The sequence below is a fragment of the Azolla caroliniana genome, unplaced genomic scaffold (genome assembly GCF_043228905.1).
Source record: "Azolla caroliniana isolate FFs.n. ecotype wild unplaced genomic scaffold, voAzoCaro1.0.p SCAF_7, whole genome shotgun sequence".
In the NCBI taxonomy this organism is placed as follows: Eukaryota; Viridiplantae; Streptophyta; class Polypodiopsida; order Salviniales; family Salviniaceae; genus Azolla; species Azolla caroliniana.
Window position 1 is genome coordinate 21,948,422 of NW_028230442.1, and position 19,719 is coordinate 21,968,140.

General features: G+C 41.6%; 3 protein-coding genes across 3 annotated transcripts; 1 reads left to right on the top strand and 2 right to left on the bottom strand.

Annotated features, from left to right (window-relative positions):
* Positions 1-544: 544 nt before the first annotated feature.
* On the bottom strand, positions 545-4,053 carry LOC147862331 (7-deoxyloganetin glucosyltransferase-like). The gene is made up of 3 exons (XM_087322088.1): positions 3,444-4,053; positions 1,573-1,608; positions 545-1,485 (listed from the first exon to the last, which is right to left on the bottom strand). The coding sequence occupies exons 1-3, from the start codon at positions 3,976-3,978 to the stop codon at positions 632-634; spliced, it is 1,425 nt and encodes a 474-aa protein (XP_087178214.1). The 5' UTR covers positions 3,979-4,053; the 3' UTR covers positions 545-631.
* Positions 4,054-8,816: 4,763 nt separating this feature from the next.
* LOC147862332 (gallate 1-beta-glucosyltransferase 84A23-like) lies at positions 8,817-11,526 on the bottom strand. Its single transcript, XM_087323100.1, has 4 exons — positions 11,273-11,526; positions 10,719-10,795; positions 9,315-9,350; positions 8,817-9,226 (listed from the first exon to the last, which is right to left on the bottom strand). The coding sequence occupies exons 2-4, from the start codon at positions 10,768-10,770 to the stop codon at positions 8,817-8,819; spliced, it is 498 nt and encodes a 165-aa protein (XP_087179226.1). The 5' UTR covers positions 10,771-10,795; positions 11,273-11,526.
* A 3,923-nt stretch (positions 11,527-15,449) lies between these two features.
* LOC147862333 (pentatricopeptide repeat-containing protein At1g03540-like) lies at positions 15,450-19,608 on the top strand. Its single transcript, XM_087323102.1, has 2 exons — positions 15,450-15,992; positions 17,695-19,608. Exons 1-2 carry the CDS (start codon positions 15,450-15,452, stop codon positions 19,606-19,608), a joined length of 2,457 nt encoding a protein of 818 aa, XP_087179228.1.
* Positions 19,609-19,719: the final 111 nt, after the last annotated feature.

Genomic DNA, 19,719 nt, shown 5'->3' on the forward strand with positions numbered 1-19,719 from the left:
TCCAATTACTTGAAATCTGTTACTGACTGATTCAGGCTATGTCTTAGCAGTAAGATTGTGTTAATTTGCATGCTTATGAACAATGCCGACCCGAACAATTGCACATGTTTATTGCATGGGTTGGACATTTTGTGTCTAAGCACATGAGTGTGGTCTTGTTTCAGATAATACATTTGTATGCAATTCTTTAATCACCGAGTTATAATAGCCACTTTGAGACCATTGGCTCCCAACCTATGGCGAGGGCCGATGTTTGATACTAAAGCTTACGCATACATTTGTTTTTATGTGATTTCTTGTGCAAAGGTTAAGATCCAAAGGAAACACTATCTATTAGAGTTAAAAGGGTTTCTATTGCAAAACAAATTTATGTACATTTCATGGATTGAGAAACCTTCTGCCTTTACTTTAAATAGATGATCTCAAGTATATTTACATACTCCCTCAAATTGCAGCAAAAAAAGGAACAATATACTTCCAATTTTAAAAAATTTACCATTCCTCTAGGATACCATTATCATTGATTGTGTGCTCAAGTTTGATTCCCAGGTTATTAACTATCTGAAAGTTACATTTGTCGGAAATGTTTGGCGAAAAAAATGCCATTTTTTTTCGCCATCCTTGCAAGCCCTTACATTGTAACCCCCTTCATAAGATCTAGAATAATGCTTTCCATAGCAAGATTGGATGTGCCACCTTGTTGAATAGCTTGATGAGAACATATCTTCCATCTAGAGGCCCTTTCTTTGATGTCGTCGGACCGCATAAGAGTAACGATACCTTTCTCGACCTCATCTCCCACTATCCCACCATCCTTGAACCCCTTGGACAAACTTACCCCAAGTTTCCACACATCTTCTACCAACAATGCATTCAAATGTTGGTCTCCAAATACAGGGAAGCATAGCATGGGAACACCCGCGTGAATGCTTTCCAATGTTGAATTCCATCCGCAATGTGTCAAGAAACCTCCGACCGATGGGTGGCTTAGTACACGAAGCTGAGGAGCCCATTTGATGACTAGGCCACGCGCATATGTCCGCTCTATGAATCCTTCCGGGATACTTGTAATGCTATCCCGGACAACCCATAGAAATGGCTGTTTACTCGCTTCCACACCAGAAGCAAGCTCGTGTATTTGGTCTTGTGCCAAAGATACGACACTACCGAATGAAATGTAGATTACGGAACCGGGCTCTTGTTTATCGAGCCAATTTAGGGACTCGGTTTCTTCTCGGAAGAAATTCGCGCTAATTGTGGCATTGTTCTCGAGAGGAGGAGGTGCCAAGGGACCTATATATCGCATGGGGGTTTCACACATAGTTGCTTTTAAGCTAGAATCCTCGAGCTCTTCGAATGTGTTGACCACGATGCATGTAGTCTTCTCGATCCCATCGAGACGGGCCTTGAAACTTGAAAAGAGTGTCGGATCGCGAAATATGGGTGTTGAAGTTAGAAACCGCAGTGCGTTCAACTTCACACCTCCTGTCCAAAAACAAAATAGAAGATGGATAATTCCATTGTGGTTTTGTTATAGAATGAGTGTAACCATGGCAAAGAGAGGATATTCACCTAGAACTATGTCACCTTCCATAGGCCCATTCAGATCTGCAAGGATCACATACAATATTCGATCAATCACTACTGTAAACCTTGGAAACCTTAAACCCTAGGTCCACAATCCAACACTTCAATTCTTCAGGAACACATACATATCCAAACTACCCATCAATGATGCCCAAGCTTTTCATAATCATGCACACAAACTTGAAGCCTTTAAATGCCTGTACATAATTTGCATATAAATGATTTTAACACTCAAATCTAAATACAACTAAACATCATTTCTTCAAATGATTCATATAGAGATGCATACATTCATCCAAAAAAAGAAAGATACATGACATTTCATCAATACTACACCATGGCTATGGATAGATGCAAAACATTTCTTGAGTAATGGATACTCACAATGCACATAAACCAAACCAACAACCCAAAAATCAGCATGTTGATTCTTTAACGACTTGACATGGTGGTATACATATATGACTAAAGTTTAAATAGCCATATCCAACTAGTAATGGCCAGAGTGTCTCAATCTTGCATGTGTATTAGAGGGGAAACATGTCTTCTACATAGCAATCTCAATGGGAATTATCACATGGAAGCATGGTTTTGCTCACACTTTTATTACATTATTGAATGCTTCTTTTATTTTTTACTTGATTCTTGGAACTCTGGAAATTGGGCAAGACTATTGCATGACTATAGAGGGACAATTGTCCATATACTAGATTAGCCATGGCCAGTAGGTGGTTGGTCAAGTTAGCATTGGATTGCGAGCGATGTGTGTGTCCATTTGTAAAGCCGTGCCTTATATAAATCGCTTTTTGTTAGGCCCTACATACATTATTTCACCCAAAAGCTATACATTTGGACACCTCACAAGTCGCAAACATGAGAAAGACTTGTCTTATCCAAACGAACCTCTGTCTTGACAAACGCTCGAAAAGGAGAGTCATGTTGGAGATGAAAAGTTTATAAAACTTATTAGTGATGTACTCCCTCTGCTCATGTGCCTAGTCGAGAATACCGCGGAAGCTCTATATATGGGTTTAAATGCCGAAATAGGCATAACACCTAAAGAGTTTGGGGACTATCGACTTATTTCATGATCGATATAAGAAACACCGAATGGTCGCCAATGAGCTAACAACATGACCAATTCTTTGTTTAGAATTTCCATACAAGCAAAATTAGCTCATAGTGAGTGAAAGTATCTTTATGTAGATCATTCTCCTTCACATAAAACCTCTTTGAGTGGTGAAATTAACCAAAATCGGTGATGCAATTTGACTTTGTTACCATACTCTAAAAATGCCTTAGGCCAGTTTCAGCTATTTATGTCTATCATGAAGGTTAGAAGTTAGAACCAGTCTTTTGAATTGGGCCATTTTGGCATGGATTTTCATTCCCTTGCATCAAGGGCACATACCTACATAGATTTTAATTGTTGTCTTCGGGGGTCAAATATGACATCGGTGGTGGTGTTCGATGTAACCAACCCATTGATACATGTATGCCAATTAATTAACAAGGTAGATCTAGCATATGCTAGATCCACCTTCTCAACCATACATGTATGCTTGACCATTGTTTTGATTAACATAACCTTAATAGACCTATCCATAACCTTTGATCTATCATTGAAAGATTAGACATGAACTTCTACAAGCTACATATAGCTTCCGAGACTATAGTCGTTCGGGGATTCGGGATTCGGATTATGTTAGGCCAGTTGTTTGTTGTTTCAAGATAAACACAAACTTTTAGGGCATCTTGTTTGTTTGAGAAACTAGAAACTTAAGGGGGCATGATAAAAAAAAGTAGCACTTAACTTAGGGCCCATGCTTCTCTCGAGAAATAGATGGAGAACTTACCGGGAAAGCGGAAGTGAGGACTCCTCAACTCCGTGATGGACGCGAGGCTTAACCCATTGGTGGTCCAGAAGAGGATTCTTTGAATCCCGAGTTTGTCGGCGAGGGGTTGTGTCCATGGAAAGAAAGGATCGGAGACAATACAAGTGATGGGGTGAACCGAAGACCGGGAGTCGACGATAAGGTCCTCGATAACGTGACACTGGGATGCAATGGTGGCCAAAAGGGAGGCGAATTGGGAGGGGTCCATGGTGGTGCCAGGAGGACCGGGCTCTTGGTATGGTCCGGCGATGGTGTGAAACCGAATGTCGGGGATGTGCATGCTCGGATCATCTGGTGGAAGGTCATGTGGTGATGGGGTGATTGGAGTGGTATTGAGGTTGATTCTCTCTTGAGCTTTGGTTGTGTTAATGAAGGTGATGATGACACCTCTAAGGGACAAGTGTGTAGAGAAGCTTAGCATTGGGTTGATATGGCCAGGGGAAGGCAATGGGAGCACCAAGACATGGGGGCTAGGGGGAGGTCTCTTAGAACCCATCACCAAATGTCTCTATGCAGTGTGAAAAGGAGAAGAAAGACAAGATACAGACTAATTGGGACCTTCTCTGCTACTGTTATAACTTATACACACACACACACACACACACACTCTCTCTCTCTCACACACACACACACACACACACACACATGTATATTATATATCCATACAAGGGAAAGTGCAAAGTTGAATTAACTTTGACCACTCCCACACTATTGTCTTATTCTTTTGTTGTTCTAGAAGAAAGAAGACTAGTGGGGTGGGGGTGGGGGGGCACACCTCATCGTCACTCATTGAAACATTTTGTAAAGTACCCTTGAATTCACCCTACCTAAATGCCATTCGTCTTTGCTTTATTATTTCAAAAATGCCCTTCAAGTTTTTCTCTATTTCCCCCATTGCCCCTATGCATTCTTCGTTAGTATGGCAATGCTCATGGAGGTAATCACATGCATCATGTGTTAACCATCACCTCAAATATAATAGCATAATGATATTAGTATGGCATTTGAATCATGTTAATGATCATATATACATGTATGATGTGAAGATGCATTGGAGCATGACACTTTTGTGGCATTGCTTGTCTTGTCCCTTGCGCTCATGCTTTAGTGCGAATATGGACTTGCAATTGAAATCAACGTGAAATCCTTTTTCTACAATTATCTAAAAGTGAAACTCTAAATATCCGCGATGCTTTCTTTATTTCTTTTAATGCCTATGAGTTTTTTCTTTGTTTCTTCAGTGCCCCTAGTAGGCTATCCCCTCTTGGGCATTCATAGGTGTTAATAAGCAACATTTATTCTTTTAACCGGGGGCCCAAAGAAGGATAACTACTAACCTAGTAATGTGATGCATTCACCAAAACAAAAGCAAGACCTTATGTGCTCATTTTAGGATGGATGGAGAAGGGTCAAATGCATTTGTTGAGTAAGAAGATATGGATGTTTGGGATTTTCTAGTTGTTGGTATGGGTATTGCTCCTACTAAGTGCATGGTGTAAATTTGTTGATAAGATGGTTGGAGGGCTGGTTTTTGCCATATGAATTTGTTAAACCAAGTAATTCAATCTCCTATACTTCTTTCTACCCAATTTTTATAACTAAATTCAATTCAATCATAGCTAGCAATATTGTCAACCAAAGGATTTTATCAACTCTTAATTAGTAGTATCCCTAACTTTGGATCTTAAATGCTCTAAATTTTAAACCTTTCCATTATTGAGTATCACTAACATTTTCTCCGAATGACCCATTTGCATTCTCTAGGCAAAGCCTCAAAGATGTCGACTTCTCCATGATCATATCAAATTTTAATTTGAGTTGAACCAAAATGCCAAAGATGTCATTCTCCTGGTCGTTTTTATTTACGTAAAACACACATGCCATTAAAATCCGAGTTACCGGGATCAAGAGTTATGGCCAAAATATTGCAATTTGTTCTGTTTTATTTTGAAATGATGTGGCCTACACTTTGGGTAGGTTGCTAGCAACATTATTAGGATTTGACACGCAAACCTCAGTTTCACTTAGCATGTAGTGTTAAAGCATGCTAGTCTTCTTAGAATGGCCAATTTCTAACTTGGCTTGTACATTGGCATTCTAAATATTTTGTTAATTGCCCCAAAAGAACAAAAACTAAGATATTTTCATAAATTTACATACGATTATAGAATGTGTCATGTATTTCCTTTGCTTTTACTTAGCTTGCTATAATGAAAACAAATGTAAAGTTTACTCAGAACCCCATACCATAGTGTAAAAATGATTTAATCAACCGCGAAAAAATATGAACTATATGAACTCCATAATACCATAGAAACATGATATGCCTACGCATATGTCATGGTATATTCATTGATCAACACTATGATATTGTTAATGATCCAATTATTCTATTTTTCATATCTTTTCAAGCTTTAAAATGTAACCTCTTGAAAATGGGTATCATTTCATGAATTGATGGCCAAAAGTATTAATAAACATCAAAGTTTGAGACAGTTGGTTTCAAATTTTGTTTTTAACACTATTCATCTTAGAAAAAAAACACTCATCAAGTTCTACGAACTTATTTCATGGTCCCATTGACAAATTATGCTACTTTTTATCTTCGTTAAATGATGCTCGGTTTGTTATGGAAAAAAATATAAAAGGAAATATGAGGCAATGGCAAACCAACTAGAAGACATTATGAAAGAAGCTTCCTAGTAATCCCTTAGGATCCATCTATCGTTACCGAATTCATGAATCATGGAAAGGAGTTATGAAATAATAAAATGCTTGGTAATATCTATGTCGTGCAAATATTTTTGATATACTATTTAATAATTTATTTCTAAATCATGATATGTCTAGCTATGAACTTATGGTGTAGATTATAGTCATGATTCACAATTGATCAATGAGGACTCAATACATTGCTAAGTATATATCATTGCCCTTCAAAAGTACAACATATGTTATGTTTTAAAATGTACCATATGCTATACTTTTTTATGAATAATGACATTTCACAAAATTAATTGTCTACGTACAAGGAATGTATTTTCCATGTATGTGTTCATGGGTAAAGGTTTTCCATTTATGTTCTTTTAACTCTTTAAAAGAAACTTTACACGTCATTGACGTTTTCGAAGGCCTTGGATGGTGGACGATAGTAGCATGAAGAATTGATCAAGGACTCAATGAACAAAAGCCATGTGCAAAGACAAGTTTTTGATGTAACTTTGCTAAGAAAACCTTGCGAGAGAGAAACAAAGAAGATTTAGTAGATCCAAACTATATGAAAGAAGACATGTAGACTTTGCATGAATTGAATTAACATGATAGATATTTCTTAAAGAGAGGAAATGTGATGCTTTATTTTGGAAAGAAATTCAATTCGTCCTCAATCTTATCATGCAACCTTTGTCTAGTGCTACGGAATCTTGTTGTACCAAATCTATGAACATATCTAGCTTTGTAGACCAAGTCAAAACGTTAGAGGATTTCCTTCGGATTATTTGGTTATGAGGCTTCCAAAATGTGGATCCATGGAATTCACCGTTGTCGAGGTAGTTGTGGTTCGTGCGGTGAAGTTGCGGGGACTAAGGTTAAAAGGAGTTGGCTATATATTTTATAAGGCTTGTGCAACAATGTTAGAAAGATTAAGGATAGGAAGAACAAGAGTTAGAAATAATGTGCGAGAGACAGACGAGCATAGATAAGAGACAGAGACAATATATGATTGAAGAATTGAAATGGTATGATAAAAACAAGCTTTATATTAAGAATACAAGATTTTCCCAATTGTACAATATCGATACAAGATACGACTTTTTCTTCGTTAAACTCTAGATTTGAACCCTTTACTCCAACTTCGAAACACGAGCCTCTTCCCAAATGAGCTAACTTATTTGTTTAATCATATTATTTCTCTCACTTTTTCTTGATTTTCCTTCTTGTTTTCCTTGCCCCTCTTTATATAAGTATTGTCATGCATATGGTAATGTGTGGAAGGATGGCATGCATGCAATGCATGACTTTCATGTGATGCATGATTGCCATTTGGCGCACATGCATTACATGTGATGCATGATAGCCATCATGCTCATTTGAGCTCTCATGTATGAAAATAGATATAGGATAAGTAAAGTGATAGAAGTATATGTTTTAAAATAAATAAGCTTGTGCTTGGTATACAAGGTTGAGGGTTCAAATCTCTCAATTTTACTCAATACAATATTTAGCTTCATTTTTATATCATGAAGCATATTCTTTACAATACTTTTAAAAATAAATAGCCTAGCCTAGTGGTATGTATATTGTACTTTGTATATAAAGTTGTGGGTTCAAGTCTCTCAAATACTACTAAATGTGATAAGTTCACTTTTATACCGTGAAGCACATTCTTCACGACATCGTCGGAATCATTGTTTCTTTATATGAAAGAAATGTCTTCTTACATATATGATATGACCATCATCTTAGCTTATTTAGACTCTTTTCAACCATGCATTAGCACTAAGATCGTGTGTATGCATGATTATGGACAATGTATTCACATTCATTGTATTTTTATGTGTCGTGTCTCAAGGACCTTGTGCAGGTCCAAACATTCCATGCCCAAGCACTCAAGTGAGGTATTGTTTTGGATAATACCTTGATCCTTGGCCACCAAGTCCATGGTGGGCCAATGTCCATGATTGAAATGTGAGTACATGCTTGGTCTATACGATGTGTCTTGTAAGAAGGTTAAGATATGGAGGCAATACAATCACCAAATTTATACATTTAATGGATTGAGAGTCCTCGTTACCATTCTTCTAAGATACCAATAGCATTAGTCATTCTTGACTTCAAATCTTGTGGGACCATAAATAGTGGAAGTTATATTGATCGAAAATAATTGCAAGGTAAAAATGTTTCTCCATTCCCTTCAGCCTTGCAACCCCTTCATAAGATCTAGAAGGATGTTTTCCAGAGCAATGTTGGATGTGCCACCTTGTTGAATAGCTCGACAATAACATAACTTCCATCGAGATACCCTTTCTTTGATGTCTTTACACTGCATAAGACAAATAACGGCCTTCTCGACCTCGTTTCCCACTATCCTACCATCTTTCCCTTTATGCAAACTTACCCCAAGTTTCCACACATCTTCTACCAACAATGCATTCAAATGTTGGTCTCCAAATACAGGGAAGCATAGCATGGGAACACCCGTGTGAATGCTTTCCAATGTCGAATTCCATCCGCAATGTGTCAAGAAACCTCCGACCGATGGGTGTCTTAGTACACAAAATTGAGGAGCCCATTTGATGACTAAGCCACGAGCATATGTCCGCTCTATGAATCCTTCTAGGATACTTGTAATACAAATGGTTGCTTACTTGCTTCCACACCGGAAGCAAGCTCATGTATTTGGTCTTGTGCCAAAGATGCGACACTACCAAATGAAATGTAGATTATGGAACTGGCCTTTTGCTTATCAAGCCAATTTAGGGACTCAATTTCTTCTCGAAAGAAATTCGCGCTAATTGTAGCATTGTTCTCGAGTGGGGGTGGTGCAAGGGGACCTATATATTGCACGGGTGTTTCACATATAGTTGCTTTTAAACTACATTCCTCGAGCTCTTCGAAAGTGTTGACCACAGTGCATGTGGCCTTTTCGATCCCACGGAGTCGGGCCTTCAAGCATGAAAAGAATGTTGGATCTTCAAATGCAAGCATTGAATCTAAGAACCGCAAAGCCCTTAATTTCACACCTCCTACCCAAAAAACAATAGAAGATGGATAATTTATTATTGTGCTGTTTTGTTATATATCAATTGCATTCTTTACAAAGAGAATGTTTACCTCTAACTATGTCATCTTCGATAGGCCCATTCAAATCTGCAAGAAGTTCAATGGATTTTTGATCAATCATCACAAAAAACCTTAGAAGCCATAAACACTAAACACTAGGCCTAAAGTGCAACATGTGAATTCTTCATAGATACTCTAGTTGTTCCTAAAATATTAGACGTGTTCCATTAATGATGTCCATGTAATGCATTATCACGCAAAAAAAACTACATGTATTGGCCGATATGCATTTGGATAGATTATGTCAACCCTAAAATGTAAATACAAAACACAAAGCTAAGCACATCAATGGATTATTTACGTATATATTCATGCCAAAAGCTAAGTGTATTGGCCTATATACATTTGGATAGATTATGGATTATTTACGTATATATTCATGCCAAAAGCTAAGTGTATTGGCCTATATACATTTGGATAGATTATGGATTATTTACGTATATATTCATGCCAAAAGCTAAGTGTATTGGCCTATATACATTTGGATAGATTATGTCAACCCTAAAATGTAAACACAAATCTAAGCACATCAATTCATCAATGGGTCAATATTTATGTATATATTCATGCCGAAATAGCACGTCATTGCTTCTTCAATGCGTAATGGAAAGCCCTACGATGGGTACATGTTTAATTGAGTTAGCAATGAATTGTGATGTGTGTGTGCTCAAATGTAAAGTTGTGCCTTAAAATTTTGACTTTAAGTACAAGCCTACATACCATTCAAAAGTTATGTGGATGAATGAGAGGGATTAATACTTTCTTTTAAAGAGATGATTTTGGCAACATGTGGAAGACTTTTCTTGTTCAAATGAGCCTCTCTTTTGAAGAAAACTTTTAGTTTTTAGGAGAAAGAAAAGAGTCTTACTAGAGAACAAAAATTTGAAGAAATCATAGTTGATTAACTCTCTTTGTTACTATGCTCGACAGGGAGTACTTTGTAAGCTATATAAAGAATGCTAAGATACGCTTGAAAGCTATAAGTGTGTTTGTATGGTTTTGGCTATATCTTATTGTATTGTATTTCGCTAATTATCAATAAAAGGGCATAGAATTCTAGGTTAAACATGGGCTCGAATTCATTGATCATGAGAAATTTGGCTTGATAATCTTCAGTAAATATTTCTTTATTTAACAACATAGATCTACCTTCTACAACATAGGCCATCGAAGATTTAAGATTGGGATTGTGTTTAACAACATAGATCTACCTTCAACAACATAGGCCATCGAAGATTTAAGATTGGGATTGTGTTTGGGCACATGCTTGTTTGAAATATTAGAAACTTTTCAGGCAAATATTTTGTTCGCAATAACTCAAAATTGAGGGGGATATGCTTAGAAAAATAATGTAAGCTTAGGAATCATATGCTCGCTAAATTAATGTGAACTTACTAGGAAGGGAACAGAAATTGTGCCTCATCTCTGTAATGTTAGCAAAAGTCATCCCATTTGTGGTCCAAAAGATGATTCGTTGGATCATGGATCATCCCTTAAGGTGGGTGTTGATCACATTGCTTTACATGACGGTATGTTCATACATGTTGGAATCATGGATCGAGGCATACAAAATGACCTCTATACCATAATGCTTTGATTGAGTTTTACGTTGAATATGGAAAATAGAGGATGCTTGGTCATTGTAAATGTGGGGATATATTGGATGCATGCGATGGATGACCCAAAGGTGGTATCTGGATATTTTGAATATGAACATGATGAGGAAGTTTGATTTGGTTTGAACATATGCAAATTCATGGTATGTTTCAACTATTGAGGAAGTGTTCAATCAAGTCTATCAAAAGAAGGATTCATGGCTAGCTATTGTCTTACACAGGATGGGTTGGGGAAGGATAATCATCTCCGTTCCATCATTTTGTATTGTAGTTGATATGGTTTTTTAAAGTAATGGAAGGATATGTTTTCTAAAATAAATAAAAAAGATGATCCGTTGGATCCCAAGTTTCTTAGTTAGGGGATGTGTCCATGGAAAGAACGAATCCGAGACAATACAAGAGATGGGATGATTTGAAGATCGTGAATTGACGATAAGGTCCTCGATAACTCCACATTGGGACTCAATGGAGGCCAAAAGGGGGCCAAGTTGTGCGGGTTCGAGGGTGGTGCCATGTGGGGAAGGAGGAATTGGGTCTTGATAAGGGCCAGTGATTGTGTGGAAGTAGATGTTGGGGATGTGTGGGAGGGATTCATCTTGTGCATCTAGAAGGTGATGTGGGGTAGGTGTTATAGAGGTTGATTCTCTCTTGGGTTTTGCTTGTGTTGATGAAAGTGACAATGAAACCTTTAAGAGATAGGTGGGTAGAGAAGCTTAGCATTGGGTTGATATGGCCAGGTGAAGGGAATGGGAGAACTAAGACATGGGGAGGAGGAAGTTCCTAAGAACCCATGTCTAGTGTTTACCTGAACTGTAGAGAAAAAGATAGAGTGCAATAATGTTTTTCTCACATACTCTTATATACACACAAACATGCATGGAAGGTCTGTAAAGTTGAATGAACTCGTTACTCAACATTCCCAGGCATGTACGTGTAATAGTGTCCCCCAAACATTGATTGGGGTGGGGGGTCATCTCGTTGTCATACACATATGTTGTCAATATTCATCACATGTGTACAATATTCAAGTTTTCAACATATGATTACACAAATGTAGGAAAAAAACACTTTGTAAAATTCCAATTGAGTTCTTTATCCACAAGAAAAACAAATTTTTTTGATGTGCGTGAAAAAAACTCCTCCTTTTGAACTTTCATATCCAAGCGGAGCAGTGGCAGCAGGCAGCAGAGCAACGGAGGCAAGCAACGGAGTAGCAGAGGCAGCAACCTCCAGGGAAGATTGTTAATAGAAGGGAGACGGGGCAGTAACCACCACAACAGAATGAAGCGAGTGTAGGAGCAAGAGCTGAATCGCGCAGAGCTAAATGTGAAGCTTAGCTCAACATAGCTTTCCGAAGGGCGGTGGTCGCCATAGCCCCCCCCCCCAGAGGCCAATCGGCTCTTAGCGGAGGAAATCGAACGCCTACGTCGTACTTCCTTTGTATGTAGGTTCCTTGCAGGTAGACCAAGTCGTGGCATGGTTCGGGACATGTTCCAAGTGCCCGTGATGGAAAACATGCCGACGATCAAGAGCGTCCAAGGTTTGGGGAAAATTTTCTTCCACATTGAATTGGGTGATGGCGCGTTGGTGCAACCATTGGTAGAGCTCAAGGTTCTTGAATTGAAGTACAGTAAGGTGCTCCTCTAGTCGTGGTCACCAGCGTTCAATCCAATTGAGGAGTTGCGGAAACTTAACAATCCTAGGGTGATCACCGCAACATTTCATGGCCTCCCTCCCCACTTGTGCCATCTGCTTCCTTTTTTTGGCGAACAAATAGGGACGATTTTCCCTAAAAAAATGTCCATTGCAGATACAGTAGCGGAAGTGCCCAAGCTACGCATCTTAGTGCCTTCCCTCCATGGACTTCCATCGAGAATTAGGCTCTACTATGAGGAGCTAGGTCTCACAATGGTGAATGTGGTATATGAGGGACTCCCTAGGCAGTGTTTCATTTGCAAACAAAAAGGGCACCTAGCTAAGGAATGTCCTCGTAAGACTGGAAAGGGAAACTCGGAACCTCAAACCTCAGTGAAGGCCGCACCACCCAAGGGCAGCAAGGCTCCTTGGCACCCTGTTAAGAAGTAGGGGAAACTTCGAAGCCTAGGTGCAACCTCTCCCCCCCTCTTTCAAGACTATCCCGTAGAAAGAAGTTCTCCTACCTTGTCACCAGCAAGTGTGGACGAATAGCCCTTGAAACAAGTGAAGATCCTCTCAGGGAGTGCGGAGACGCACAACCTATAGGTGAGAGCGTCCAACAGATTTTACATTACTCCAAGGGCTAGGGGATGGTGACCCAGAAGCGTTGGCAGCAATGTTGTCTCCATGTGAATCCTTGTCCCCCAAGCTCGTGTTCTCCACCTCAATGGAGATGCAACCACAACATGTACCATCCACCCCGGAGGAGATGTTGACAAAGGCCCCCCTCATGATGGAACATGAATGTGGTGGTGACCTCAGATTAGTGAAGTCGTGGATCCGGACGGGCACGATCAAGGGCAAAATAGGCAAACCATCACCTGGTTTGGCGACGTCTCTTTGGGCTAGAGGGGTGCAGGATATGCAACCGCTTAGGAGCCAAACTGTATCGCGGGAACTATTTGAAGCGGGCCACGAACAACAGGCTGGGAATCCCTTAGGGGCTCTCCAATCTACTGTGGAGTCACTACCCCCTGAAGTAGATGATAGTTTGACCTCTGACATGGGGGTCGGCCAACATGGGCGTCAACTTCACCGCCTTCAGATGAGGATCCTAACGTGGAATGTGTAGGGCCTTGGTGGAGGCCGGCAACAACATGAGTGCAAAAGACTTCAGGAGGAGTTGAATCCCCTTAATATTGGGGGCAACATTGACATCTTGCTTTTGCAGGAACACCACCTCTCTCAAGAGAGAACTCAGAGCCTTGTAAACCCCTTGTCGGGTGGATGGACCACGTGGTGGTCGACTGCACAGGGTGACCTCCACCGAAGAGGAGGGGTCTGCATCTTGATTAGCGATCAGGCCTGTTACGAAGTAACATCACATAGCACGCTAGTGGCAGGTAGAGCCCTCTATGTGCTTTTGAAATGGAATCGCCTTCAAATTGGGGTGCTAAACTTTTATGCCCCTAACTCTTCCCCCGAGAGAGCAATCTTTTGGAGGACGTTAGCGACAACATTTCCTGATGCAAAGGCGTGGGTAATGGCCGGAGATTTCAACATGACTAAGCATCTCGGAGATAGGAAAGGGGGGACCCAAAGACTGCTTCATGGTACGGAGTTGGACTCATGGGCTTTCCTAGTTGGAAAAATTGGGGTGAAGGATGCATGGGGCTCTTCCCTTAGGAGATGCTCACATTCGCTACACTTCTCCCGAGCTGCCGTGAATGCTAGGGGTGGTAGTCTTGCATGGCTAGACCGCATATACATCAGCTCGTCCCTCGAAGAGCTGGGGGGCTCCTTCACTATCTTGGCAGGTCTTACCTTCTCGGATCACCAACCGATGAGACTAGACCTTAACCCACCCCGCGGTAGCAAGGGGAGTCTCAATGTGAAAATCCCCACAAAGATCATGAAGTGTGCAAAGGTGAAAGCAGGGTTGCAGAGCATATGGCGGGAGACGATTGTAAGTGAATCGGCTAGTGAGGATTTGCAGAAGAAACTAGCCCTCTCCTCCTCCTTTTTACAACAGGAAACCAAGTTGGCCCTCCAGCAGGCTAGAGCCATTGAAACAAAATTACGAAAGTCCGTTGTGGCCGTGCAACGATTGCTACAAGCAGACCCTAACTGCAATTGGTCTAGAGCTAAGTTGGAGGAAGCAAAGTTGAAGTTGTGGGAAAGGACGTTTGAGAAGAACCGAATGCTATTTCGAAGGACCGCAACATGGTGGGCTAGAACAGACGACAAGGTCAACCATCATTTCTTTCACTCCAGGGCACCCAAGGGTGGTGGTGGACATATACAAGGGCTACGCAAACCAGACGGATCAATAACGGAGGATAAGGATGAGATTCTACATATGGCAACACAATACTATCGCGACCTGCTCGCACCTATGCGGCAAAACACGGAACTGGCTAAGAGAGTGTTGGCTTGCATTCAACCCAAGGTAACCCATGAGATGGAAGTTGTGCTCGATTGCCCCATTTCTCGATTAGAACTCTCGGAGGCACTTAGGGATTTGCGGAGAGGAGCATGCCCCGGCCCCGATGGTCTCTCACGAGATTTTTTTCAGATTCATTGGGAAACTGTTATTCCCTCATTGGAAGCCGGGATTCAAGAGATTTGGACCTCAGGAGCGATGCCAACTGGCCTGGCTGAGGGGATGATCTATCTCATCCCTAAAGTGGCCAGGTGAAGCCTCGAGCTGCATCAATGTCGTCCAATCACGATCCTTAACACGATATACAAGATACTCGCAAAAGTCCTAGCTAGGCTAATAGCAAGCTTCCTACCAGACATCATACATGAGAATCAAATAGGGTTTATCAGGGGTAGGTGTATCTTTGATAATGTGTTGCTTCTCTGGGAAGTTATGGCATTGGCAGATCGCGTCGTATCGAGCTCAGCTATTTTGATGTTAGACTTTGAGAAGGCCTACAACAAAGTGTTATGGGTCTCAAACTCCATCTTGCGGGCATGGTGTCATGTACGACATCATTTGGTCAAGCACAAGCCGAAGACACTAATCGAGTGGTCTAGACAACCATTATTTTGGAACCCTCAGGTGCGAACAAGTGACGACATGATGTTAGGGCAGCTTAAGGGCCTAGCATGGGGAAAGCTACCGCAAATAGGTCTCCACTCTATAGATGATTGGCGACGCACGGTGGCTTTAGGAGGAGCCCAAGAGGTCCCATTCCCTCCCCTCAAGGGAGCCATGAAAATGCAGAGATTGATAGCTGAGGTAGTTGATAGGGTTCCAATGGGGGAGGTGAGAGAAGATGCTTGGTTCGGTCTCTTTGATGAGGCTGGAAGGGTTAAGTTGCTTAAGGGCATGAGCGGATCGGGAAGAGATACAATTTTTGGGGAGAGTCAGAGTAGGGGCTCTTGGCACCCTATCCGCGTGGTGGTGCAGGTTGGTAACACCTGGAAGACAGACCCGGATGTTGGTAAGGTGGAACCCCATTGGAAGTTATGGGTATATGGTTGTTGGCCCCTCGTCGAACTGGAATGGGATCCAAGGGATTTTAGGTGGAAACATGATGGCAGATTTCGCCATTTCTTCAAATACAACACTAAACTAGGCCAGACTTTTCAACTGCAGCTAGACGGCCCCTTACGCAATGGCTGGCGTACATTGGGCATCCCTGACGAGGTGTTCATTACCTTTTGGAAGGGTCTTTGGCGTCTCCACATGCCGGAAAAGATAAAGTTTTTTTGGTGGCAAATCGGTCATAATGTGGTTCCCATTGGCGAATGGCTAGGTAAACATGGCGGCCCATTAGGCTGCCCACGTTGCCATTCACCTATTGAGACTCTGAGGCATTATCTGTGGGATTGCCCTCAAGTTCAAAATGTATGGGATAGAGTGACTTGCCTCCTTGTGGCATGTGAAGTGGAAGGAACAACATCGTGGAGTGCTGCGGCATGGCTTGATCACTCCGTTTATAGGTGGACGGACGCCCTCAATGTAGATAGTTGGTGCTATGTATGCATGAGAGGCAAAATTGCCAAGATTCGATTTGAGAGAGGGTTGCAATCCGCATCCCCTAGGTTCCCAGACATTTGGATGTTGATCGCAGGCTTCACCCTGTGGTATGTATGGAAAGCGTGTTGCCTAAAGTTCTTTCAAGATCTGGTGCGGCCCCCGGAGGAAGTGATAATGGACATATGGTTTGCGTTGATCAGCTGCTTACGAGGCCAATTGGACGAGGTTTGTAGCCATTCCAATGACGTGGTTATTGCCCGTTTGTGCTTTTGGCAAAAATGGCGGAACATGCCTATGGTGACACAAGGAGGAAGTGGCCCAAGGTGGAACTACCAACCCCCACGTTGGCTGTTTCCGGCTCACTTACCACCCTCCCTTCGTTGTCGACCCCAAGAGGTGTCTCGTACTAGCCATCACTGAAGGGCACCGTTTTTAGCTATAGGTACTTACATTAAGTAGTCAGTTTGAAACGCAATGTAACTAGTCTCATTTTCTTGAACCTGATCGGAGGGAGATTCCCCGTTCTATATGTAAGCCTCCTTGTACAGTCTCTTTGTAATGATCCTTCCTAACTAATGGGAATGTAGCTTCATTTTCGAAAAAAAAAACAAAAAAATTCGCCTTTTCATTAATTTCCCTAAAAGCACCCCCTCACTTTTCATAAACCCTAAAAGCACTCCCTCACATTTCATAAACCCTAAACGCACCCCCTCACATTTCATAAACCCTAAAAGCACCCCCTCGCATTTCATAAACCCTAAAAGCACCCCCTCGCTTCTCACAACCCTAAATTACCCCTCACTTTTCATAAACCCGAAAAGCACCCCTTGCATTTCATAAACCCTAAAAGCACCCCGTCACTTTCTCATAATTCCTAAAAGCACCCCTCACTTTTCGTAAACCCTAAAATACCCCTTCACTTTTCGTAAACCTTGAAAGCACCCCCTCACTTTTCGTAAACCCTAAAAAATACCCCTTCACTTTTCGTAAACCTTGAAAGCACCCCTCACTTTTCCTAAACCCTAAAAATACCCCTCAGTTTTCATAAACCCTAAATTGCCCCTCCTTGTTCAAATTTCCCTCTGTCCCTGTCTCTGTCTCTGTGTCTTTGTCTCCCTCGCCATGGAAGGGTATGGAACGCCTTGTTCAGAAGCTCTGCGAGCAGGGTCGCCTTCATCAAGCTCTCCATGTCCTCTCCCGTCACTGCGGAACACCCGTCTCTGACTCCACTTATCTTTGCCTCCTCAAGGCTTGTAACACTATACCAAGAACAAGAAGAAGAGGACCCCACGGCCATGGAAATTCCACCGTCGTTCAAGAATTGACCCATCGGGTCTATGCACATATCCAGAATCATAGATCAAAACCCAGCTTTAATGGCTCCCTTGGAGATCATTTGGTTATGAGCCTTGCAAGGTGTGGATCCATGGAATCTGCCCTCGGAATCTTCGCTTCTTTGTCGGAGAGAACTGTCTTCTCGTGGACGGCCATCATCACTGCTTATTCGGATTCTTGTACAAAATCTGACAATGCATTAGCCCTAAGAATGTATGAATGCATGCTTATGGACAATGTCTGGCCAAACGGATTCACATTCGTCGCGCTTTTCCGTGCCTGCGCCTGTCTCAGGGACCTCATGCATGGTCAGACATTTCATGTTCAGGCACATGAGCAAGGTCTGGTTTCTGATAATGCCTTTGTGTGTAATGCTTTAATCACCATGTATGGGAAGTGTGGGGCCATCATTGAGGCGGACAAAATCTTCTTCATATCGATGATACCCACCCAACGCGATATTGTGACTTGGACAGCCATGTTATCTGCATATGTCGATGATGGCCTTGTCGAGGAGGCATTACTTCTATATATGCAAATGATGGAGGATAATTGTAGTATAAAACCCGATCGAGCCATGTTAAGTATGGCTCTTGTAGCCTGCCGGATGCTCGCAGAGAAGTCTATGACTACTATCCACTCATCATCAAAAGGAAAGATGTGTTTGGAGATCGGACGGGCATTACATTTCCATGCACACCAAGAGGGCTTTTCCTCTGATCCTTTTGTCCAGACCAACCTTGTCAGTATGTATGCAGAGTGCGGCTCGATACTTGATGCTGAGAGTGTTTTCCTTGTATTGATCCAACGAGACCCTGTCGCATGGACAGCCATGCTTGCTGCATATGTCCGGCAATGTGAAGGTCACAAGGCTTTGCAATTGTATAAGCGCATACGAATCGAGAAGGCTAGTTTAGATGATGTGATGCTAATGTATATATTACAAGCTTGCTCGGAGAGGAGAGACTTGACGGCATGTAATGCTGCCCATTTTGATATTGTCTGTGGTGGATATGATGATAACCCTTCCATTGCGTCCACACTTGTTCACACATACGGGCATTGTTCAAGCATAGCTGATGCTCAAGACGTCTTTAGCCGGCATCCAGAGCCGGATATTATAGCATGGAATGCTTTCATTTCAGGGCATATAGAGGAGGGGAACATCTCATCAAGCTTGGAGCTATTCAAAGATTTGAGCCGTACAAGCATTCAACCTGATGGAGTTACTTTTGTACTGATTATTTCAGCTTGTCGCCGTGTGGGCCTTCTTGGAGAAGCTATAGAGTACCTTCAGTCAATGAGAACTCGATATAATTTGGTTCCAGAGGTGAAACATTATAACATAATCATAGATCTCCTTGGCCGAACAGGGGATTTTAAAGGAATAGATAGCATTTTAGGAAGCATGCCGATGCGAGCGGATGTGATAATTTGGTGGTGTGTGCTATGTGCATGTCAAGTTCATGGAAATTTTGGGCTTGCGAAACAAGCATTCAAACATGCCATGAATTTGGAGCCACACCGATCATTTCCGCATGTTATGATGTCGAAGATTTATGCAGAGTCTGGGTTGCATGAGTTTGCACCGGAGGTGGAACAGTTGAGGTTGGAAAGAATCAATCCGAACGAAGAAGAGTATGTGCCCAAAAGGTGCTCAACCAAGTGTGTTGAGTCAGATGTGTATTCATTGCCATACTTATTTTAAAGAATGCTTCACTCAGAGTTGTGCTCATTTCTGTGGTCTGAAGACTTTGATTCGAAGTGAAATTGTGGACGATGTGACATTTTGAAGGTTGAGTCTTAACAGTGCTACAAA